The 24,717-nt window shown below is 37.8% G+C and overlaps 8 protein-coding genes across 8 annotated transcripts; 4 read left to right on the top strand and 4 right to left on the bottom strand.

The window, feature by feature from the left end:
- Positions 1 to 32: 32 nt before the first annotated feature.
- Positions 33 to 1,932, bottom strand: SAPINGB_P001947 (uncharacterized protein; the record flags this gene model as incomplete). The annotated part of the gene is made up of 3 exons (XM_031996667.1): positions 33 to 1,135; positions 1,425 to 1,699; positions 1,778 to 1,932. 3 exons carry the CDS (start codon positions 1,930 to 1,932, stop codon positions 33 to 35), a joined length of 1,533 nt encoding a protein of 510 aa, XP_031852558.1.
- A 382-nt stretch (positions 1,933 to 2,314) lies between these two features.
- Positions 2,315 to 6,946, top strand: SAPINGB_P001946 (uncharacterized protein; the record flags this gene model as incomplete). Its single annotated transcript, XM_031996666.1, has 2 exons — positions 2,315 to 4,830; positions 4,888 to 6,946. The coding sequence occupies 2 exons, from the start codon at positions 2,315 to 2,317 to the stop codon at positions 6,944 to 6,946; spliced, it is 4,575 nt and encodes a 1,524-aa protein (XP_031852557.1).
- Positions 6,947 to 7,054: 108 nt separating this feature from the next.
- Positions 7,055 to 10,416, bottom strand: SAPINGB_P001945 (uncharacterized protein; the record flags this gene model as incomplete). Its single annotated transcript, XM_031996665.1, has 2 exons — positions 7,055 to 9,798; positions 9,852 to 10,416. 2 exons carry the CDS (start codon positions 10,414 to 10,416, stop codon positions 7,055 to 7,057), a joined length of 3,309 nt encoding a protein of 1,102 aa, XP_031852556.1.
- A 323-nt stretch (positions 10,417 to 10,739) lies between these two features.
- SAPINGB_P001944 (uncharacterized protein) lies at positions 10,740 to 11,903 on the top strand (the record flags this gene model as incomplete). The annotated part of the gene is made up of 1 exon (XM_031996664.1): positions 10,740 to 11,903. The coding sequence occupies one exon, from the start codon at positions 10,740 to 10,742 to the stop codon at positions 11,901 to 11,903; it is 1,164 nt and encodes a 387-aa protein (XP_031852555.1).
- A 582-nt stretch (positions 11,904 to 12,485) lies between these two features.
- Positions 12,486 to 13,613, top strand: SAPINGB_P001943 (uncharacterized protein; the record flags this gene model as incomplete). Its single annotated transcript, XM_031996663.1, has 2 exons — positions 12,486 to 12,681; positions 12,823 to 13,613. The coding sequence occupies 2 exons, from the start codon at positions 12,486 to 12,488 to the stop codon at positions 13,611 to 13,613; spliced, it is 987 nt and encodes a 328-aa protein (XP_031852554.1).
- A 1,608-nt stretch (positions 13,614 to 15,221) lies between these two features.
- SAPINGB_P001942 (uncharacterized protein) lies at positions 15,222 to 17,102 on the bottom strand (the record flags this gene model as incomplete). Its single annotated transcript, XM_031996662.1, has 5 exons — positions 15,222 to 15,242; positions 15,339 to 15,852; positions 15,921 to 16,173; positions 16,534 to 16,884; positions 16,958 to 17,102. 5 exons carry the CDS (start codon positions 17,100 to 17,102, stop codon positions 15,222 to 15,224), a joined length of 1,284 nt encoding a protein of 427 aa, XP_031852553.1.
- Positions 17,103 to 18,531: 1,429 nt separating this feature from the next.
- Positions 18,532 to 19,330, bottom strand: SAPINGB_P001941 (uncharacterized protein; the record flags this gene model as incomplete). Its single annotated transcript, XM_031996661.1, has 2 exons — positions 18,532 to 18,834; positions 18,920 to 19,330. The coding sequence occupies 2 exons, from the start codon at positions 19,328 to 19,330 to the stop codon at positions 18,532 to 18,534; spliced, it is 714 nt and encodes a 237-aa protein (XP_031852552.1).
- A 511-nt stretch (positions 19,331 to 19,841) lies between these two features.
- SAPINGB_P001940 (uncharacterized protein) lies at positions 19,842 to 24,038 on the top strand (the record flags this gene model as incomplete). Its single annotated transcript, XM_031996660.1, has 1 exon — positions 19,842 to 24,038. One exon carries the CDS (start codon positions 19,842 to 19,844, stop codon positions 24,036 to 24,038), a length of 4,197 nt encoding a protein of 1,398 aa, XP_031852551.1.
- Between the last annotated feature and the right edge of the window lie 679 nt (positions 24,039 to 24,717).

The raw sequence follows: 24,717 nt of genomic DNA, 5'->3' as shown, positions 1-24,717 counted from the left end.
AAAATATTCGTCACCCTTTCTATCTATATATATCATAGTTTGTCTTCTATTTGACAGCGTTGCATGTATAAATAAAAATCTCTACTATCATCTTCTTCGTGTCGTCTTCGTCTTTTTTTCTTCTTCTTATTGCTTTGTTGCTGTTGGTGCAAAGAAGTACTACTAGGACCCACTCCGCCCATTTCTTCGCACAAAGTACTCATTGTAGTTTCCGACGCCGTCTTTGGGTGCAGCCCACCACTAACACTTCCCTCATTACCGAACCCACCATCATAGTAGCCGTTGCCATAACCTGCAGTACTAGTTGAACCAATCACTGTGGCCTCAACTTGAGGCAACTGTAGCAGTCCCGTTGACAAGCCGTGCACCACAGGTTCGGGCCTGCCTTCGCATACAATCGCGGCTGCCGCTGCCGCTTTTAATGATCCCGATGTTGCTGCTGCTGTTGCTGCTGTTGTTGTTGATGGTACTACTGTAGCTGCTACTGCCGCATCATCTTTACTTTCGATTGACTGGTACTGATAATTACGCGCCGCGCTAATGTTTAAAGGATCTACCTCTGTTGATACCAACGCTTGGCCAACACTCATCGCTGCATCCTCCTTCGTCTTCATCTTCATGCTTGTTCCCGCAGATGTAAGACCCCCCACAGAATTTCCCACAGGAATTCCTTCTAGACTCTCTACATCTGCGTTTTCATCCATGGCAGCACAGTTGCTATAATAATCGTAAAATGTTCGTCGGGTTTTGGCTGTATTATCCATAAAGCTCCAGTGTGAACTTTTTCGTCGAACTCTACTCCCACCAGTGGCTGTTGTTGTGTCTGTGTACTCACTAGAATCATCATTGTTATCATTCTCCTCCTCGTCTTTAATTCTAATATAATCTCCAAGGTAATACTCTCGTTCAGGAGGGTTTAAAACTCCAACTATAACTAAAGCTAAAACTCCACCAGTGACTAGAACAAATGAGCTTAATGCTAAATGCCATGATAAACCCACATGGAAATAAAAGGTGCCACCAGTAGATAACCCCGAACGGTCAGTATTTGCTAATCCTGTTGAGAAGAACTTTTTCCCCGCCGTGCTTCGTACCATGGCCCACACGACCGTCAAAGAGCTTGCTTGCATCAGTGCTACATAAATTGTAGTGTTAGTTTTATAAAAAAAAATAAAAAAAAATAAAAAAAAATAAACAAATAAACAAATAACCACAATAACAAGAAAAACTTTAATCCCCTCATTTGCTACTTTATAGATGATGTCACTGCCGATCCTGGCTTTTAATCGTAAGATCCCGCATAAAATAGATAAGGCGTCTCGTTTACTTATTTTGGGCTTGGTTTTAAGGGGGGGGTTAAAGTAGAAATAGAAATGAAAATGAAATTAAAAGAAAAGAAGATATCACAAACATAATATACTTACCAGCACTTCCTGCAAAATAGGAAATAAGACGCCATCCGACTTCTTCAAAATACCGGTCACCAATAATCGTGCTGGAGTATGATACTACAGTGGCAAGCTGTAGAAATAAAGTCAACCATGTAATAAATCCTGCTGTCATCCATGCAGCTTTCATAGGATCGTCTGTGTTGGGAGATACTGGGATGGGTTGTTGGGGCTGGGAATGAAGTGGATTGTTACCCGTGTCAGAGCCCTCTAGAGGAAATGGCGTGCATACTTGTTCCTTAATCGTACTTCTGTGTAAAAAAAAAATCCATCTAGTTAGCAAATCCTCTTTTTGATTTTTATGAACCTCATTTAAAGAAATAACATACTCTGGCATGCAACGACGGGTGAAACCCACTTCAACCATTTGGTCAGCGTCCACAGCCCAGTAGGGCCACAGCAACGCCGTAAGCGTCAGCGAGATGGCTACTAGAAATATGACTAAGGTAGCACGATAAGTGGGTCGAAGGATCTGAACGCCCATGAAAGTGTGTTATGTTGAGAATAAAGGTTTATTTTGTTTTGGTTGATGGATAGATGAATGCAAAAAGGACAATATATGATGGGCCTCGCAGCCTTTTTAAATATTTTTTTATTTTTTTTTTTTTCTTTTCTTTTCTTTTCTTTCTAAAGGGCTTCCAGGAGTCACAGAAGCATGACGTACAGCCGTATTTAATGTAACCTACCAATAAGCCTTACGTGATAAAGAATTGACACCCCACCTAGAACGGTCAAATCATATAAACATGGGTTTAGGGTTTGGAAATATATTTTATTTAATTTTTTTTTTTTTTTTTTTTTTTTTTTTAGGTCTTACTTCCAAATTTCCACTCCACTTTCCTACGGAACAAGCATTCCATTCCATAATGGAAAATGAAAACAACACTAATGCCAATGATGACTTGGCTCAAAATCCCAAGAAAACACCTCCAATCTCAAAGCCTTTAAGTTCGGCGCCTCCTGATGCAGAAATTCTACTTTCCCATGCACAATCAGTTCATTCTCGTCCTGTCAGCTCACAAACTTTTGTACCCTTTTTCAAAAAAATAAGTCAACAATATCAAACCAAAGAGGTTCCACAAAGTAGCAATGTTCCAGCACCTATAACCACCGGTACTTTTAAATTTAATGGTCCCTCTCAAGTTTCAGAAAAACAAGCTCCTCCTCTTGCAAATGCGTCATCATCACCTGTGACAGACTTGCAGCAGCTTGCAAAGCCTTCTAACCAACCAGAGTCTCCAGAGTTTACTTTTGACTTTAATACCCCCTCTATCCCACCATTTTCAACTAGTTCACCCAAAATAGTGGATTCCCCTTTAATGAATAAATCTTTGCATAGTCCAATGACTTCACTTCGTCCACAACCGTCTCCTCGTCCTCTTCCTTCAATCCCAAGTACAACAACAAAAATGCATAAACGACCACTCCCTGCTGTTCCAACTACGCCAAAAGCATCAAGTTCTTCCAACAATAACCAAAAAAGGTTATCTCTACTTAACCATAGCCCTAAACGTACTATTGATTTCATTAACGATGAATCACATATCTCAGAAGCTCGCAAATCTGAACTAACAGAAACTTTTGTTGTTGTCGATGGATCTCCCAAAAAGCAAAAGACTCATACAAGTGAACACTCCGGTCGCACAAATACTATTGCAGTTACTTCTACATTCACTGATACTGATGATACCTCTACATTTGCTTCAGCTTCAGATAGCATACGAGACTTGTTTTTTTCTCAAACAAAAATCAAGGACTCAAAAACTAGACAGCAAACAATTGTACATGCTGCTAGATCTGATACTGTTATAGCATCAGAATCTTTGGACAGCATTAACGATCTTTTTTATTCAAGGAAAGTAGAGACTACTGAAGAATCAGTTACTTTACGCACTAACGTCAATCCACATGAGCCTGTTTCTCACAATAACCAAAACAATCAAGCAAGCCTTTTCAGAGAGCCAGTTAATCAAAAGACTCGTCTTGAAACCACAACAACAAAACCGCCAACCGTTCAGGCTGTTTCCACCCCTAAGCTCGTCACCAAATCCACATCTACTGATAGCGTCCAAGAACTTTATGTTGTACATAGAACAAAAAATTCAACTATAACCGAAACCAAACCGTCAACTAGTTCTCCAAAAAACATGAGTTCAAGCCAAGGAACTAAACGATCTCTTCAAAGTAGTTCATCTTCTAGCCAAGGACGTGACCAATCTTCTCAGAGCAGTTACCGATATTCTCAGAGCAGTGCACCTTCTAGCCAGGGAAGCAATCGATCTCCTCTGAGCAGTGCACCTTCTAGTCAGGAAAGTAACCGATCTTCTCACAGCATTTCACCTAGTCAAAGCAGAAAATCTTCTCAAGCTGATGTAAAACCTTCGCTTAAGTCTCTAAAACAGCAACAACAAAAACAAAAACAACGACCGTCTAACAGTCTTCACCAAGAAGCCTCTCGTACTTCAACAAATTATGAGCCATTCTTTTCAAGCCGAATTATCCCCAATCTTGACCCAAAAGACCGTGAGAAAGCACAAGAGTTGTTTAACATTATCAGCGCAGAAGCTCGTCTTTACAAAAGCTGGTATGTTGACGTCAAGAATATATGGGAGCAAGTTGTATCTGAATTAAGCAGAATGGCTCCTGATGAAGAAGGTCGTGATTTTGCACTCATTCATGCTGGTGTCATGAAGGCTTTCAAGGACATGTATCTTAAATTTTACATGCATTTGGACACTTTGCGCTATGTGATCTGCACCAAAAAATTGAAAAGTTATCCTCTTTATCTTGAAAGAATTCAGGAGGGAAACAGGCGAATGAGGGAAGAACTTGATAGAGAAGTGGCTAGGCAAAAAAAGAAACAAGACCGCAAACTTAGCGCAATTGGATATAAGCCTACTCCGTTGAACGAAGCAAAGCGATTGCAGAGCTTTGAAAATATCCCTAGTGCACGAGATTCTAAGGAATTTTCTAAAGGCGATGAGCTTGATGAGGAGGAAGATGATGACGATGAAGAAGAAGAGGAAAATTACTATTATGGTGAATCCAGAGACAACTTTGATCAAGAAGAAAGTGACGTTGAAGAGGAAGATAGCTCTTCTAATCCTCCTAATCCAACACATGGCGGTAATTTAGATCCTATGCAAATGGCGAAGAGGACAGAATCTCGATTGGTAATTGAGGAGCTTTTAAATGGAACAATTTCTCAAGTTGAAGATGAAGAAGTTGCTAAATGCAACTTAGTTGGACAATCCAATTTACTTACGTCAACACTCCGTGACCATCAAAAGGCAGCACTTATGTGGATGACGAAAAAAGAACACCAAGATACAGGTGGAATTCTCGGCGATGATATGGGATTGGGAAAAACTTTGGAAATGATGTATGTCTCTTTTTTTTTTTTTTTTTTTTGAATCAGTGCGCTCATTATGTCACGAAGATCAAAGCAGGAAGAATGCAAAACTACTCTTATTGTTGTTCCTGTGTCATTGATTAATCAATGGAAACAAGAAATTGAAAAACACGTTCAAGCAAAACATAAGCTGAGCATTTTTGTTTACTACAATATTGGCCGCAATAAGGTAACATTTGCCGAGCTCGCAAAATATGATATTGTCATTACATCTTATGGTATACTTGCAAGTGAATACAAGCAGCACTTCTTACGACATCACGACCTGAAAAAAAACCCCAAAAAATTGGCTGGTCAATCACCCTTTTTCCAAATTCGTTCTATTTGGTATCGCGTTGTGTTAGATGAAGCTCACAATATTAACAACCGCAACACTGTAACTTCTCGTGCTTGTGCTGCACTTGAAACAAAGTATCGATGGTGTATGACAGGAACACCAATGCAAAACACTGTCATGGATCTTCATTCTTTGATTTACTTTTTGAGAATCGGACCTTATACAAATACCAAAAAGTTTAGAAAAGAGATTGCTTTGCCTTTGGAAAAAGGTCAGGGAGGTCCGAGCAGGAGAGTAATGGCCAGACTTCGTACTTTAATTCTTTCCATCATGATTCGCCGTACTAAAAGCTCTCTATTTAATGGTAAACCTATTTTGGCACTTCCACCCAAAAAAATAATTGAAATCCAAGTGGATATTGATGAAGAAGAAAAAGAGTACTACAAAATTTTGGAAAATAACTCGGCAGAAAGTGTTGTAAGACTTGCGAAAGGAGGAATGAGTCACAATCTAATGCACATTTTTGCTCTGCTTACCAAACTACGTCAAGCTGCTGATAATCTTAAGATTCTTGAAAAAGCGGATTTGGATAAATACAAGGAGTTCCAAGTCAATCGTATAAATGACCATGCTGTTAAAGTTGCAAGGAATCTTAACACCCATGCTGTCACTAGACTCAAAAGCTTATCATACTATCAGTGTCCAGTTTGTCTTGACGCTGTTGACCGAGATAATGTTGTTATCTTTTGGCCCTGTGGGCACTATACTTGTGAGGAATGTTGCTTAATGAACCTCCAAGATGGAAATGACACAGAAACTGACAGGATCTTGAGATGTCCCACAGAAAAATGTGGACTTCCAATTGATGAGAAGGACATTTTCAGTTACATTGTCTTTCGTTGGATTTACATTAGAAATATGACTAACGATCAAATACGCCAAAACCGCGAAAGTTATAGGGTGCTGAAGAAAATATCTAAAACCAGAGATAATCGTCATCAAGGACAAGAAAAGCCGTTTGAAAATTCATCTTTTGATATAAAAGATGAAACAAAGTCCTTTTTAATTCCCTTGGATGACCTTGACCAACCAGAACAGCAAAAAGCTACTGCAGCAGATAGCTTTTGCATCAATAACAAAGAAATAGAGTTTCCACTGCCTCCTTTCACACTTTCAGCCGAAAGCAAGTTCGCCCGTGATGGTCCTTTGGTGGGACCCTTATTGTCTAAAAATAACGATTGGGAGCAGGTATATCCACGCGGGTGGTTTAAATCGTCCAAAGTGATCAAGTGCATGGACGTTTTACGCGACATTTTTTCAGAAAAAAAAGAAAATAAGGTGATTATATTTTCATCATTTTTAGGCATGTTAGGCTCAGTTGAGCTCTCTTTAAAAATGGATTTCCCTTCAATTTCCTATGATAGATATGATGGAAAGACCAACTTTGATATGCGCACCAAAATTATTGATGATTTTCAAGGGAAACTGAACCCTCAAATTTTGTTGGTTAGTCTTAAGGCTGGTAATTCTGGTCTTAACTTGACTGCGGCGGCTAACGTTATTTTTCTTGATCCGTTTTGGAACCCATATGTTGAGGATCAAGCCATGGATCGTGTGCACCGATTTGGGCAAATGTCACCAGTGACTATATACCGCCTTTCAACTCCGAATACTGTTGAAGATCGTGTTTTGTATCTTCAGAAACGCAAACGTGCAATTATTGACACGGCACTCGATGAAGGTGAAATCAAACGCCTTTCGCGCCTCACTCCTGCTGAAATTTTCTTTTTGTTTGGTTTGGGGAATTAATATTTTGGAAAAAAATTCTGTAGTATTAAATAATGACATTAAACAAAAATTCTATATATATGATTTAAAAAAAAAAAAAAATTACAAGAGAATTCAGAAGAGAAGGATTCAAAAGGATTCATCAGGGTTAAAATTTACGTTGCTTCCGAGCGACCCGCGCACAACAATGCGACCTTTTTCTGTGGGCATTAGCTCATTTGCATTAATATAAAACTCATCTTCAAGAACTTCGGTTTCATCTTCATTTAATGGTAAAAATGGTTCATCTTTATCTTCTTCAAATGCTTCTTGTTTTTGTTTTTGTTTTTGTTCTTTTTGTACCACTGGAGGTCCTATTGGCTTGACACTTTTGACCAAATCGCCAAACAATCTTAATTGGTACACACACGTAAATTTAGAGTTCCCCCAGTTACTTTCCACTGAAAACACTACACGCTGCACGCCTCCACTACCAAATAGTAATTGCCGCACACCTGTTCCCATAGGGAATACCTGCAGTTCGTCTTCTCCAAAGAGATCATATTCTGCCGTCACAATCTGAACATAGTTTTGCGGAAGCTCTCCAGCAGCAGCAGCCTTTGGATCTGGTTGTGGTACTAGTGCGCGTAAACGGTCGCGGGTTCCAGCATCATCAACCGCTGCCCACAGCGAAATGCGACGTGGAGCAGAGCCTGGATTAGAGCTCATGTTTGCGCTAATATGAACAATTCCAAGGTCTGAGGGAACAATCGGAGCACGAAGGTTAAGAGCAACACGGCCGGTAGGGCCATTAAAAGCCCAACAGGAACCTAAGCGGGTATCACTAGAAAATGCAACAGATGGCGGTTGTGTGCGCATACGACCAAAGCCTAGCACATTGTAAAACTCGTGAGTTTTGCGCTGGAAAAATGGTAACCCGACATTCCAGTCAAATGATGGTGTTGTTAGACGTGTATTAATAGTTGCACCAGTGACTGGGTCTGCAAAGTCAGGTTTTGAAATGGTATGTTTGACATATTTGTCAATAGAGGTTTTGATGAGTGCGCTCAAAGCTGAAGTGGATCCATTTTTTAACAAGCTTGAAGTGGGGTCCTGTAAAGAGGATTTTGAGTTGGAGCGTAGTTTGGACTCAAGGGCAGCTAAAGAATCAATAGTAAACTCTCGCATGTTTTCCAGTTCTCTTTGAAGCATTTGGCTGAAAACGTCACGCGTTACCAGCGCAGAGCTATCTGGATAGCTTTCCAATATTTTGTTTTGGTCGGTAAGATAATCTTTCAAAAAACTTTTAACGGCACGTTGTGTGCTTTCATTAAACTCTTCAGCGGAAATGTCTTTGGAAGGCCGAAGAGGTACTAATTCCGGGTGATCTCTAACAATCTGCTTAACTTTTCTTTCTAAAATTGGCGACTTTTCAATAGAACTTTCAAAGGTATTTTGTAAAAACTTCCAAAATTCAGGAGTGGGTGTGATGTCGCCAGTTTTGGGATCCTTCACAACTATCAGCTTAGGTGGCAAAACCTTGTCAATTGTTCTGAGTACAACTTGTTCCACCTTTTCTGCTTCCTCAAGAAATGCAACCCGTTGCTTGAGCAGTTCGATTTGTGAATCCATATCTGAAAAGAGAGTCTCCATATTTGCAACTTTTCTTTGTGAAGCATGGAAAGCAGCATCGCGTGAAACTCCTTGATCGCGTTCCTTATTTAACAAATTTTGAGTGTTTCGAAGCTTCTTTTCAATTTCAGAAACAATAACTTCTACATTTGTAAGTTTGGTAGCCTGTTCAGTATTGTAACGTTCAGAATTTGTAAGGTGCTTATTGACACGATCCATTTCTTTAGATACACCTCGTAAGTTCTGTTGGACTTGGGACAGCTGAGCATAAAATTCTTCTCGAGAAGATTCTAAAAGAGTAGATCTTCTTGAAAGCCGCGAGACCTCGCTTTCTAAACTTAACAGTCGATCAACCAAATCATTAATATTGCTTGGTGGGTTTGGTGATGGGTTATAGGTTGTGGGAGTAATAAGTGCCTTATTGAAAATGAACAAAATCACCGAAAAGAATATAGTAAAGAGAAGAAATGAAATGCTTAATTTGATGATTGAAAAAGAAAAAACTGCATCCATTAGAGGTTTTAGCAACAAAACTTTGGAAACTATCCATTCCCATGCATCTTTAAATATTCCAATTGCTATTTCGTCATCAGCTTCTTGGGTTTCCAAAATAGAAAAGCTTTGGCTCCTGCTCCGTGAAAAGGTATGACTTAGAGAATCTTTGTTATCCTCCACATCTGTTTCTTCAGCAGTTTCTTCATCTGAATTAAATTCAAAGTCTGGTAATCTGGATTTTCTAACAGGTGTTTCTTGTTGCTGACTGACATTGTTTTGGCGAAGGTGTAACGTGTCTAAGCTATTTGATCGACTAGCATTAGCAAATGAAACATGACGAGGGTTATTTTCTGTGCGCCGTCTAGAACGAATTTCAGTAAAGAAATCATCTGGACTATTTGTTTGCTTGACAAGCTTTTCATCATCATCTTCTTCTTCTTCTTCTTCTTTTTCTTCTTCCTCTTCTTCATAATCTTCTTCTATTGGCGGTTCAAAACTATTTTCTTGAGAAATAGAGTTACCCTGGTCCTTATGGTATTCATCATCTATGTAAGAAGGATCATAAATTTCCTCATCACTGTGTTCGTTATCTTGTCGGTTCTGAGTTAATGTAATGCTATTTCCATTGGGCAGATCTTGGTTAAATGATAGGTTATCACCGAATAAAGATGAAGATTTACTGTTATTTTCTAGACTATTGTCGTCATCTAATATATTTGTATTTTTTGTCACTGTATCTGTTGACATCTCGGTAGAATCAAATGAGACTAAAATGTTAGAATTTTGCAAAATAAAAAAAAATGCTTGCTTGCTCACTTACCATCAGGAGTTCTCTGAGGGGGTCCCAGATCTAGCCTGAAAGTGGGTATTGTTCGAATAGGTGTAGAAAAAAGCCTTTGAATTTCTGTGTTTTTAAGAGGTGAAACAAAAGATGTATCAAAGTCAAAAGTTCGATAATTATTGGAAGATAAACCGTTAGGTCGAGTGGCAACATCTGTAACATTCTGTGTTTCTTTGAGAGACTCAAGTATTGGGGGAGGCTCTAAATCAGAGTCCGAATCTTCCTCGGACGCGTTTAAAGGAGCAGATAATTGTGGCGGATCTTCCATTTCAAGCAGTAGTTCTGGAGAAGGAGAAATTCGTTGTGATTGTTCTTCTTCTCGAGTAGTGGCAAAGCGTAAAGCTTCAACAACTGTGGTTTCGGTATGAGCTTGGGCTGCAGATTGGGAACGAGTGAGCTGGATGGCGTTAGGGTCTGGTGGTTCTAGACTAAGATCTGCTGGGTCTATCCGTCTTATAGGACGGGAAGGCTGGGATACCTGTGAAGTTGTGTCATGTACAATGTTCATATTCTGACGTTTCGATATAGGAGTACCGGAAAACATGAATAGTGGAGACAAAGCACAAGAAGATTGTTTGATTGATTTTTCGTGATTTAAAAAAGAGGGAAAAGAGGGAAAAAAAAAAAAAAAAAAAAAAATGAACGTGGTAAAGACGCGTAAGGTGTAACCCTTACCCTGTAGACATTCCCTGTTTCACTTTTTTAAAAAGAACAATTTCTCCCCACAATTTTATTCTTTCTCTTTACACCACCACAACAACCCTTCCGAGTGTCTTTTTTTTTTTTTTTTTACATTTACTTTTGCTTTTTCAGTATATTTGAACTGAAATACCCATTGATTAATTTTAAGATACCATTTATTTTGCTATGATTATCTCCACGTTTTTGGGATGGAGTCTACTAGTCTCCGGCACTGTTTGCAATGCTGTGGTTTTGCCGCAACAAGTTGCCAGTAGTATTGCACTGGAGGATACCACTTCGAGTACGGTGGCACAGGAACCAAGCAATGTTGATAAATATATTGCACAGTGGGAAGAGCTGTATGAAGCATATGGGTTTCATTCTTCAGCTCGTGGGGTTGCGCGTGCAAATGATGAAGATAACACTCCACCAAAACCTCAAGAAACACTATTATTATCTGACACTTTAAAACATCCATTAAATAATACCCTTTATGAAAGTACTGCTGATAAAGCTGTGACGAAAAGTATCGTTATTCCTGAACCTGCTAGCACTCAGATTGATATAAGTTTTTCCACAAATACCCTAGAAAATAATGACATTAAGGGTGTTGGTAGTAAAGAGTTACCCCTTGGAAATGATATTGATGTTGATTTTGAAGAACCTTTAAATTTTGAATCTGATTCCACAGCACCATATTATACCCCACCACGCCCTAGTGGGTTTGTTTCTGGCAGTTATTATGGGAGGGTTGATAATACTGAAGAGTCTAGCTCTTTTAATTCGTTTACAGTACATGTTTTTAAGCGAGATATTGAAGAGAGTACATTAATTGGAGTAAATGATAACCCGAGTACATATGATGTCGGTTCTTATATTTTGACAGAGTCAGAGGTTGCTGGATATTCTGATTCCATTGAAGATTTTTTCAATGAAGATCTTGGGCTTGATGAGTACGAGTTTGGCTACGATGATCGTGATGCATACAGGGATATTGGCGATGGTGAAGTTGTTGGAGTTGTTGGAGTTTTAGGAGGAGTCAATCCAGAGGAATTTGAGAATTTAGATTTAAGTGGTGGTCAGACTTTAGAAGAAAATGGCCGACGACGACGTCGGATACGCAAGGGCCGAGGGAACCGAGTGATTAAGGGCATTGTTGTTGATCACTGTGGACGACCAATAAATGGAACGTCTGTTGTGATTAAGAATGCAACATTAGAGACACCAAGTAATACTACGCTTGGAGGCAGTAGTCCCCGAGTTGATTCTATGACTGGGATTGCAGCGCGGACGACGTCAAAGGCGATGCTTGCTATGACTGTGTTTTGCGGGATGGCACTTATTGTATAGAGAAAGTAGTTTGTGTGTGTGTATGTGTAGTATAGATGTAGAGTCAAGTTAAATTAGTGTTGAGAATGAAAACCCCAACCCTTACCGGCAATAGAGTTTTTTCTAAAAAAAAAAAAAAAATTCGTGCACCACCACCACCACTAGGAAATATTTTCTACCTGTAACTGCGTGGCAGACGACATTATATTTTAAAAAAAAAAAAAAAAAAACCCTTGACGGCAAAAGAAAAAAACAATCACTAGCGACGCGTTTTTTCTTCAATAAACTTTTGCGAGTTTCAATTGTTTAAATTTTTTTTTATTTGATCTTTGTGCTTTTTTTTTTTTTTTTTGGGGGAGACTTGAAGTGGTACGCTTGCTACATATATACATCACGGTTCAATTGTAAAGAAGGCATTTGGTCGTCGCCAAAATAAAGACCCTTTTTAAATATCATCAGCACATATTTCTCCTTTCTACTTTATACGCACACCATATACACACTTCTCTCTTTCTTTCTTTTTTTTTTTTTCTATTTTTCTCCCTTTGAATTAATTCTTGCATATAAACGCGTTTCAATAACCTCTGCGGTTGGTTTTTGACGATGCCTGTACAGCGGACAATTAAGGTCACAACGACCCAGGAAATTCTGAAAAATGAGCCCAAGGTCCAGGAGTTCCCGATGCGCAAATGGAGCATTGAGATTTCTCTAGTGGGCCCCAATGGAGAAGACGTACCAGCAAATATTTTCGACAAGGTCACTTATATATTACATCCTACATTTAAAGATCCCACTCGAGGTAAGTATAGAAATAAAGAAGAGTCCATTGGTGTTTTTTATTTTTTATTTTATTTTGTGTCTAAGATCTATTTTATTTATTTTTTTTTTTTTTTTTTGATAATCAACTAACAACAACTTTTTATTTATTTACTTATAATAGCTTTTAAAACACCGCCGTTTCGGCTTGAAGAAAAGGGATGGGGTGAGTTTGACCTCAATATTAATCTTCATGTTGCAGAGCGCGGCGGCGAGCACAAAATCACGCACGACCTTAATTTTCAAAAGTCTCGGTATGAGGTTCTGCACACACTCAGTTTCCCCACAAACAAGCCTGCTTTACTCCGGCTGCTGGCCGAATCCGGGCCTGTTCCCGAGAAGAAGGGAGTTTCTGGTGGAGCTGTTGGTGCGTCCAAGAGCAACAGCACGAGCACAGCAACTGGTGGTAACAGTAACAGTAACAGTAACAGTAACAGTGCCAGTAGCAATAGTAATAGCAATAGTAATAGCATAGACGGAGCTGCAGGAGCTGCAGGAGCTGCAGGAGGAGCCGGTGGTGACGGGCATGGGGGTGATGCTACGGGAGCCGTGTCCGGTCCAGGGTCTGCAGGAGTGTCTGGAGGTTCAGTGAGTGGAGTGAAGCGGAAACAGGGAGCTTCTGGTGCTACTGGGAATGGGTCTGGGGTTGGTGGGGAGGAAGCGCCGGCCAAGTTTAAGAAGAAGCCTAAGATTGAGAAGGGGTCTGTTGACCTGGAGCGACTTGCAGATGGTCTTAAGATGCTGGGTGAAGATGATTTACTTGGAGTGGTAGAGATGGTTACGGATAACAAGACCAAGGATATGTACATTAAGAATGATGTACAGGAGGGAGAATTCCATATGGATCTGTATACTCTACCTGACCCTCTACTTCTCAGTTTGTGGGACTACGTCAAGAAGAGAGTATCGGTATAAAGAATCATTGATAATGATGATGATTTTTTTTTTTTTTTTTTTTTTTGGATTACTTGATAACTAACACGACTAAGAAAAAAAAAAAAAAAAAAAAAAAAACCCAGAAGAAAATGGAATATTAAAGATGGGGGATATGTAAAAAAAAAAAACAAAAAAAAAAAAAATATTGTTGACTCTTAAAATCAACAATTAGGTTGGATACTAGAATGACTAGCAATAAACCAAAGAATTAAACGGAGTATATTATATATATATAAGATGTATATGTACTTTAGTATGGAAAGTTTTTCCCAGAATACAGAAATAAATGAATTGAATATTGATTTAAGAAATTTAGATTTAGGCTGGAATTTTTATAAGTTTGAAAATAATAATGTTTATATATTATATATATATTTTTCCCTGATATTTACAATTAAGACAAGAAGGTTTATAGGGCTCTGGTAGGTGTTGAAAATAAAATAATAATGAAAGAGGGTAAGGGTTCTTTTTTATTTATTATTATTATTATTATTATTGTTGTTGTTATTGTTATATGTGAGTATTTTGTTTTTTTTGTTTGTGGTGTGGCATATATATATATAAACCAATAAACTCCCTATATAAAAAAAAAAAAAAAAAAAAAAGTTTTTTTTTTTGATGAAAAGTTGCAGAACCAGGAAACCCCAAAATATGTAACTTTGATAGTTTTTTTTTTATTGACTTAAGCCATATTGTCTATATATTATCTCCATGAGAGCAGTATAATTTGTATAAATTGTCAAGTACAGATATACATTAGTATGAATATAACTATAATAGTTTTATTACTTTTAATATATCACAAATGCATTCTATTTTTTATTTATTTATTTATTTTTTTTTTTTCTTTTGATTTCACTCCAATAGCTAATAGCCATACTAATTTTTTTTTTTTTTCACCCCCCCCCCCTTCCCCAGTTTTTGTTTCATCCTTTGACTACAAGATTTATTTGAGAAAGCTTATCAGTATTAGACCCAAAAAAAAAAAAAAAAAAAAAAAAAAAAAGGAGGGGGGGAGAGTAAGACTCAAGGTTTTTATCATTCTTCTTGTTTAAAAGGGGGGGGGGTTTAAAATCAAAGAAATATATTTAAATATTTCAATACTTTAATTAAACTACTTTATAAAGTATCTTTTATAAAATAAAAAAATAAAAAAGAATAAAATAATAAAATAATAAAATAATAAAAATAAGCTTTGTTAAACTGCTTTCATATCTGAAAATTTTTGGTTAAAGTAAAAATATTACAAAGTGAGACATCATTCGGATAAAAAAAAAAACAAAAAAAAAAAAAATTGTATATATTCCAATATTGTTCTTTAATAGCCAACATAAAGGTCTAATCTTCTCTTTATTTTTTATTTCTTTTCATTTTCTTCATTTTAGATATTCTTAAAATTTGATTGTATTTATCATGAAACGTCTTTTTCTTTATTTTTTTTTGTCATGCCCTAAATGATTATATCTCTTCAAAATAAATATATATATATATATATTTAAAAAAAAAAAATCTTCGGCTAAAGTTGCTAAAAATTTCCTTTTGTTATTTTTTTTAAAAAAAAAAAAAATTAAGCTACAAAACAAGCACTCATGTTGTGTAGACTCGAATCTGTTAAAGAAGAAGAAAAAAAAAAAAAAGTTAGCAAATAAACAATAAACAAAAAAAAAAGGTTAAAATAACATTTCAAATCATAATTCAACTTACAATCGAGTCCCAATTGGATGTGTATATTCGTGAACCATCTGAAGTAACTTGGATATCGCTAACTTGTCCGGAATGGTTATGATAGTTATTATGGTTACCTAGCAGTGCAGCAGTAAATCTAGTCCCACCACCACCATTACCACCACCATCGTCTCCGTCACCAGGACTAAATGGGCCCATCCAAGTAAACTTGAGAGAATCCCATGCACCCCATGTGCCATCCTCATAAGATGTAAAAAGCAGACGGCCTGAAGGTGAAAATGCCATGGCACAAACTGCTGGCTGTTGCTGATGATATTGTTGTTGGCTATTGTTATAAATATTGTTCTTGTAAGGTGAATGGACCGATGCTGGACTGATGGGAGAATATGAAGGCATAGAAGAAGGTGATGTTGCGCGAGCGCTGTGCGGCGCAAGGGTATAAGTGCCCACCATGCAGTCTGAGCGTAAGTCAAAGATACGAAGAGAAGAGTTTTCGCATCCAGCCACAACGGCGTTGCCGTCAGGGAAGAGTCTATAAAGTTAGAAAAGAAAAAAACTAAATAAAATAAATAAAAAAAACTAAAAAAATAAATATCATACTTTATAGAATTGACTTCAGCGTTATTTTCAGAAAAACTTTGAAGACTGTATTTATGGCGAGTATCCCAAACTTTTACAGTATTGAGAGAGGCGGAAAGAAAGACATTGGGGAAATATGGGTGACAGCAAAGCGAAGTGACATCACTAAGGTTTCTGTCAACAAAGTCGTAAACTTTTTGGCCTGTTTTGAGGTCCCAGAGCTTTACAGACATGTCGCCTGAACCCGAGAGTAGCTGGTCATCTGTAAGATACTCTATAGAAGAGATGTATTCGGTATGGCCGCGTAAAACGGTATGTGGTTGGGTAGAATCGATGCCTGCCATTGCATAAGAATTATTTGCAGAGTTTGCGAAAAAGCTTGATTTTGTAGGAGATATTTGGAAAAGGCCTCCTAGTTTTTTCTTATTATTATTATTATTATTATTATTATTATTATTATTATTATTATTATTATTATTATTATTATTATTATTATTATTATTATTATTATTATTATTGTTGTTGTTGTTGTTGTTGTTGTTGTTGTTGTTGTTGTTGTTGTTGTTGTTGTTGTTGTTGTTGTTGTTGTTGATGCTAGTGTAGTTGTTGCTGTTATTACTACTATTTCCATTACCAGTAATGGATTCTGGGAACTCTTCTTGAGTGCTGCTTAGATACTGGTCATCAATTGACTCGATAGAGTATATAGATACTACGTTATCAAGACCACCAACGGCTAGACTATGGCCTGAGCGTGAAGTCCCGAGAGCCTGAGGACATGAAATAGGAAGTTGAATGGCGTGAGTTTTAAGGCCTGTATAAACATCCCATACGAGTAAGAACCCATCAGATGCGATGGAAATGAGGGCTTTGTCTGCACCGGCCAGTCGGATATTTTGGATTTTACCAGTGTGACCTTTAAACTGGCGGACTTCGCGAGGTCTTAGAGGTTTCAGTGGAGCTACATGTCTTGCAGCATCGACGACTAGAAGAATATGGTAAGGTTAGAAGAAGAAGAAGAAGAAGAAAAAAAAAAGATGGATAGAGCATTTACATACGAGTTATATCTCTGACTCGACGTTTGATACTTTCGATATTGTGCTGGAGGATTTCAGTTTCTTCTTTTGCGCTTGCTATGAGTTGAAGCTTTGTTTGAAGCGGTAACTGGTTTAGCGAGACCTGAGTGACCGCTTGTTGGGACATGACTGAGATTGTAAAGGAAGGTTTATAAAAAAAATTTTTTTTTTTTTTTTTTTTTTTTATAGATAGAAATGAATGATATATTTAAAAAAATTAAATAAAAAAAAATAAAAGAAAGAAAGAAAGAAAGAAGGAAAGAAGGAAAGAAGGAAAGAAAGAAAAAAAAAAAAAAGATACCCTCATATCGGATTTAAAAAAAAAAAAAAGATTTAGGGGGCGAGAGAGAGAGAGGAGGGGCAGCCAGGCGCAACAAACAGAAAACAGAATGTGAAGATGCGCCCAGCCTAGAACAGAACATTAATTTTTATTATATAAATATATATATATTATAAATATATATATATGGATATACTTAATAGATTTGTAGACAAGGGAGAGAGAGAGAGAACAAAAAAAAAAAAAAATGTTTATAAATAAATAAATAAATGAAAACGTCACAATTTGGAATCAAAAAAAAAAAAAATGAACAAAAGAATAAGGAAGGCGGTTTTATTTGTTTGTTTGTTTATGAAAGTTAGTATCAAAAATAAATAAATAAATAAATAAATAAAAAATTGCAATATATTGAAGAGTTTTTGGAGGTTTGGATCCGAATGATTATGACCAACAACAACACATACACATTCATATTTTTAAAAGTCCAAATGTCCTACAAGCCAACAGACCGGCGGTTCTTATAAAGTAAATAGTCGGAACTTCTATTTAAAAAAAAAAAAAAAAAAAAAAAGCATCTCAACATCACCGTGCGCAAACACACAAAAAAATCCAACTGCCGAGACTCACCAGCCGCACAGTTTCTCCACATCACTGATAAAAAACACACACACACACACACACACACACACAAAAAAAAAAAAAAAAAAGCCGGGCACTTTTAGCAGTCAGCCGCAAAACCTACAAAAAAAACTTAAAAAAATAGACACCAGCAATAATACAATGGTGGGGGAAAAAATTGAAAAAAAAAAAAAAAAAAAAAAAACTACACCGACTTTCCAAAACATTAAAGAATGAATGAAAAATTTGCACACAATTTCCAAAAAGCTCAAACCTTTATTTTTAATGATATTGTTGATGTCTTGTTAATTCTATTAGGAGGGAGGGGGAGAGGGAAGGGAAAAAAAAAAAAAAAAAAAAAAAAACAGCACAGCACAGCACAGCAAAGCTACTGCACAGCAAAGCACAGCACAGCAAAGCTACTGCACCACCCCCGGTCGTAATATTATCTGACTAGCGTCGCACAAATGACAAGGGTATATGGTCTGTGCGTATGCATTTGCGGTTGTCTGCAGAAAAAAAAAAAAAAAAAAATTTCCTTTCCAGCGCTCAACACACATAAAATCAAAGTTACTCAGCCTTACAAGTAACTTCCAAGTCTTACCAACAAGTAAGCATACGCACTCGGTAAACACATAGCCCTATCGTTGTTCTCAAATCAACTCTGAAGAGCCTTCAACCGCTCACGCATAGAGTTTAACATCTCTTCATCACCATCAGAATCATCTTCCACTCCAACAGCAGTAGGTGCAGACGGACTTGCACCAACCGTCTGCTTCTTTGCAGATGTCTTTTCGTCAACAAAGCCCTCTGGTACATGGCCTGCCTCGGCCAACTTGGGTGTGCCAGTAATTTCAGATAAAATGGCATTCACTTCATCCTCAGCTTCAGAGTCTTCAAACATTTCATTCTCATCAAGAAGGTCCATAGTATCACCAACCATATCTTCAATGATTCCAGCCTGAAAAAAAAAAAAAAAAAAAAAAAAAAAAAAAAAAAAAAAGTTAGTTTTTCAATAAGTTTATCTGAAAAAGTCCATTACTTACCTTAACAAGCTCTTTACCAAGAGAATTCATAGTCGCAGTAAGCTCAGGTAGTCGTATCAGCGAATTCATATCCTTCATTACTCCTGTCGATACCTTCATAGTGCCTTCAATCTTACGCATAGCAAATGCCTCATTCACTTGTAAACTAACTGAGTTCAACTGAGCCTTTGACTTAAACAACCTCTGTTTTTGTTTCTTAGACTTATATAACTCCTTCGCAAGTAACCGTGCAGATTTAAGATCGTTCCGCTTCACAACTTGCTTTACCATAATTTTAGTTTTGTTTTCTGATTGTGACAACTGACTGATCTGTTTGTCCAGCTCTCGCTGATTCTTTCGAATGAGCGACTGACACTCCCGCTTCTGTGCAGCAGGATCCGGCCCATATATCGCATTCTTAATATAGTTCATTTTTCTTGTATTTGGAGAAGTAAAAAAAAAAAAAAAAAAAAATGCTTGGTTGAAAATGGGTTCAGTTGGCGGCTGTGTATCTATCTATACGTGTAGTTGATGTAGGTGTAGGTGTAGGTGTAGGTAGTGGTGGTGGTGGTGGTGGTAGCTGTTGTCAAAACTGCCAAGGCAAGACCAAAATAAAAAAAAAAACTTGAGTAGATATATCAATGTGTAAATCAGTAGTCATCATTACATAATATTAAGGTTAAGGGTTCTTGTTTATCTCCTTTTCTTTTTCGTGTTTTTTTTTTTTTTTTTTTTTTTTTTTTTTTTTTTTTTCTGCTACTCCAAAAAACTCCACCATTTTTTCACGAAAATCCTCACTCCTTTAAAAAAAATTTTATTTCTATTTCTCCACCAATATATTTATATATATATATATATATTTTTCCAGCCCTAAAAGCAGCGCAGCCCTAATGCCCTAATGCCCTAATTTTCTCCCAACCTTTTCTTTTCTCTATTTCTCCACATGCAACTTCCTTCCCATCCTTCAAAACTTGCTTCTCAGTCGGCTCCAATACCAAGTCTTGGAAATAGCCCGTCTCTTCAATCATCCGCTTCTTTGTCAGTAGATCAAAACAATAACAATGACTTAAAACGCGTCTTGGATTCATCCCATTATGACTCCACAGAGTCAAGCTCCCCTAAAAGACCCTTCCCAGAAGCTTCTTCATCTGCTCAAAAACCCGTCCATGATGATCCCTATTCCAGTGCTCTTTCTGAAATTAATGACACTGAACAACTACAATTTTTGGCTCTTCAGCTTAACCGCTCGGACTCTCAAACCTCTTCCTCAGCTCCCCCCTCTTCATCTGTCCTTTCTTCAGTAAACAAGGAACACATAAGATCACAATCCTTACCTCAACAGCAGCAACAGCAACAACAACAACAACAACAGCAACAGCAGCAACAGCAGCAACAGCAGCAACAGCAGCAACAGCAGCAACAGCAGCAACAGCAACAGCAGCAACAGCAGCAGCAGCAGCAGCAACAACAACAACAATCATACCAACCTATGCAACGCTCTCAAAGCCCTGTTCACTCAGACTTGGAGGTCCTTCGTCAGGTAGCTACCTCGGACCATATTTTGCAGTACGCAAACAACCAAATGGAAAGCAACCAAATTCATGAAAATACAAATAGCTTTGTCACAACCTCCCATTTCTTCAATATAAACAACCTCCCACTCACTGCTCCTGCTCAAAATGGTATTGACTACACAGCTTACCAACTTCAAGATCCAATTACAAACCTTCGTGTTAGAAGTATCCCCATACTAGATAACCTAGCAACCCAAATCTTAAATACCCTTACAAAACCTGGCCATCTCGATAGTCTTGGTATTGCCACATCCCCAGAAACTGTAGAAGGCCAAGCTTTCCAAGTCCTTATTTCTCTATTCACCCAAACAAAAACAATTTATTGTGATACTGAATTTATCAATTCTACTGAAATAGGCCTCGATAAAGAACCCTTTTGTCGCCAAGTTATACAAAAGGCTAATCTCGCAACTTTTGTTGCTGCTCTTTTTGGTGTATACCCAATGAGTTTCTATCTCCTCGATTACCACTTTCTAGAAACTTTTGTTCACCCTGGCTCTCGTCTTTTAAAATTTCAAGCAGCCTTATATCTTGATCTTAAAACTCAAGCTTACATTGTCACTGTTCAACAACGTGACGACCCCAGAGAATTTGTTCTCAATCATACCTTCCCTGATAACATTGCAGAGGTCCTTCTCTCTCGTCGTCATGCAGATACTCTGGCGCCAAGCGAAAGTGACTTTGTACAACGAGTAAAACGCCGAAAAGAACACCTTGCTGCTCTCCCTCCAGAAACAGATCTTTCCCAAAAATATCGCTGGCTTACATTTATTCGCGACATTGCTGATTATGTTAATAAAAACCTAAATGTCATTTTAACAGGAAAAGCTGCTAAATCTTCATCTGCAAGTTCGCAAGCTGCTAAATCAGACTCTGTAGGCCCTCGCCGCAGATACATTGAAAAACCCAGAGATGAAGATGGACACAACAAAATTCATGGCCTTTCTATGATTCAAGATAAAAATTCTAATAATAACAATACTAATAATGAAGATACACCTGATTCAAATGAATACGATTCTCAAGAAGACTTTGGTCGTAATAGAAATGGTATTCTTAACTCGGTGGAACCTTCAGTTCAGCAATCGGCTCAAGATCGGACTGAACAGCAGCAACAACAGTCTCAGCAGCAGACTCAACAGCAACAGGCCCAACAACAGCAAACCCAACCACAGCAATCATTTGCTTCCTTTACCCCTCCAACACGACCACCCTTTTCTCAACGACATCCGTGGTCGCCTGCTGAAGAAGCTGCTTTGCTTAAAGGTCTTTCTCTTGTCAAGGGTCCCTTTTGGAGTCAAATTCTTGAACTTTACGGCCCTGGTGGGAGCCTCTCCGAGGTTCTTAAGGACCGAAATCAAGTCCAGCTTAAAGACAAGGCGCGTAACCTCAAAATATACTATCTCAAAACAAATACACCTATGCCCGAGGTCCTCAAAGATGTTACAGGTGACGTCCGATCGCGTGGTGCCGGTGTCAAACGTGCTCGTCGGGGGAGATCTACTCCAGGAACTGCTACTTCTACGGCTACTTCTACCCCTGCTCCTACTTCGATTCCTGCCGTTGCTTCCAATAATCAGACTACACCACTTGTTGGTACAAGTAATTCCATATCCAGCTCCACAATAGTAGTTGCTTCTTCAAATCCAGCTACTTCTAACAATGTGCTGCCGCCTAATTATCAAGCTCCCATGGGAAATGTGATTCAACAACAAACACCTCCAGTCAAACCCACACCCAAGGCTACAAGGAAAAAGCCCACCAAGTCTGCAAACCCACAACCAGTACAACCAGTACAACCCGCACAACCAGTACAACAGCCAACACCACAACCAGCTCTACAACTGGCCCCAACTTCTGGACTCTCGCAAAATCTGCAATCTACTTCTTCCCAACAGTCTTCTCTACCATTATCGTCCAGTGGTCCATCCCAGCATCCAGTTCCAGCTACTGATCCCTCTAAGCAAAATACCCCTAAACCTGTAAATGAACCGGTCTTGCCAAATAAACTTTTGGAAACTTCACCCAGCCAACCTCTGTCAGTTTCTCAGCCACCCAAAGTCTCAAGTGCAGAGAAACCAGACACACCAGCTGCAACCTCTCCTACGCAAATCACAACATCTGCACCAGAGTCAGCCACTATTTCAGTCACAGCTTCTTCTTCGACCCCAGTACAGACTTTACCAGCAAGTCAGAAATCAGTTTCACCAGAACCAATTACTTCTATCAGCTCACTTACCTCGGATATTCGGGATTCCGCAGTCACGAAGTCTCCACAGTTAAACCCTTCCGATTCAGCTTTGCCAAACTCTACAGAGACTGCACCTGCTTCCTCTACGACCTCTACCACCTCTACCACTGCTACCACTGCTACCACTGCTAATACTGCTAATACTGCTAATACTGCTAATACTGCTAATACTGCTAATACTGCTAATACTGCTAATACTGCTAATACTGCTAATACTGCTAATACTGCTAATACTGCTAATACTGCTAATACTGCTAATACTGCTAATACTGCTAATACTGCTGCTACTTCTACTACTGCTGCTACTTCTACTACTGCTGCTACTTCTACTACTGCTGCTACTTCTACTACTGCTGCTACTTCTACTACTGCTGCTACTTCTACTACTGCTGCTGCTTCTGCTACTTCTACTACTTCTACTTCTAATCCTACTTCGGTCATTGAGAAAGCTTCTGAGTCCAAACTACTAGAAACCTCTAAAGACAAGTCGCAGGACTTCTCTCCTCTAGACCTTCCTCGTTCTTCTCATAATTCAGTTGACGAAAGTTTGTCACTTGACTCGCTTATCAAACAGGTTGACGCCTATATAAACAACGAAGGCAATCTAAATCTTGAAATTTCTAAACAAAAACAATTTACAAATGCAGAAACAGTTAATTCGACAGAACCTGTCACAGAGCAACCATTATCTACAGGTGATAATACAACCGCCAAACCTGAGGATAAGTCACACAATGACGAAGAAGACGACGAGGATGATGATTCTGCGGCGCGTATCAAAGAACTTGACGGACTTCTTGGAGAATCCCATGTTTCAGATGACGAAGATTCTTCTCGACCACAGGAAACTGATATTTTGCGCCAGTTTGAGCATGTTCTAGAGCGTGAAATTCAAATGGAAAAAGAGGCGGAGAAACTTAACCAAGATAAAGACAAGCCTACGGCTTCTCTGCCTACTGATGACGATGATGATGATGATTTAGAAGATGTAAGACGGGTTGAAGCCGAAATTGAGACAGAGACTCAGCAGCTTTTAAGTAGAATTATGGACCAGCAACAACAAGAGGAAACAGAAGCCAATGTGGAGGAGCAGCCAACCGCGTCTACGAAAGCTGAAGATGAGTCTGGTTCTATAGCCACGAATAATAATAATGAAGAAGAAGAAGAAGAAGAAGATACTTCAATGCTCGATGTTTCTGATGCATTGCAGGCTGTGCGTGATGCAATCATGAGTGAAACGCAAGCTAGTGTCAAGATTAAAGAAGACGAGTCTGAAAAGGGTCATGATGGAGATATTGAAATGAAAAGTGCTTAAAATAAACTAAAATTGAATAGATTTAAAAAATTTTTAATTTTTTTTAATTTTTTTTTAATTTTTTTTAAATTTTTTTTTTCTTTTTTTATAGATTTCTGAATTAAAAGGATTCATGTGATTTCATTGATATAGTTTGTTTGATTTGATTAAGATGTCTTTGGTAGTTGATTCTTGGTATCATTTACCAGAAATCACAGATCTTTTTTTAATTTTTTAATAACTTTTTTCTTTTTTTTTTTTTTTTTAATTATTATTATTGTAGATATATATAAAAAAAAAAAAAAAAAAAAAAAGAGGGAGGGCGCCTGGTATTTTCATTGGTCATGATTACCATAATTTCATTAGATTATTTTAAAATTTTGGCCTTAAAAAAAGAAGAAGAAGATGAGAAAGATATAAAAAGGACACATAGAGATTTCAGTCATTCATTTATTCATTAAGTTTGATGCATGAACTTCGTTAGTTATTAAATTAGTAAATTTACTAAAGGAAGAATTCTTCTGATCAAAAAAAAAAAAAAAAAAATTAAATTAAATTAAAAAAAAAAAAAGAAATAAAAAAAAAAAGTTGAATAGTAAAATATTTTCTACAGTCAAATTGATTAATCTAGAAAAAAAAAACTCTTTACAATTTCATGCTATTATCTTTATTGTAATTACAATACTCATTGAGTGATGAG

This window comes from Magnusiomyces paraingens (genome assembly GCF_902498895.1).
Source record: "Magnusiomyces paraingens strain CBS 517.90 genome assembly, contig: contig2, whole genome shotgun sequence".
In the NCBI taxonomy this organism is placed as follows: Eukaryota; Fungi; Ascomycota; class Dipodascomycetes; order Dipodascales; family Dipodascaceae; genus Magnusiomyces; species Magnusiomyces paraingens.
Note: the sequence above shows the minus strand (reverse complement) of the source record. Positions and strands in the feature narration are given on the sequence as shown.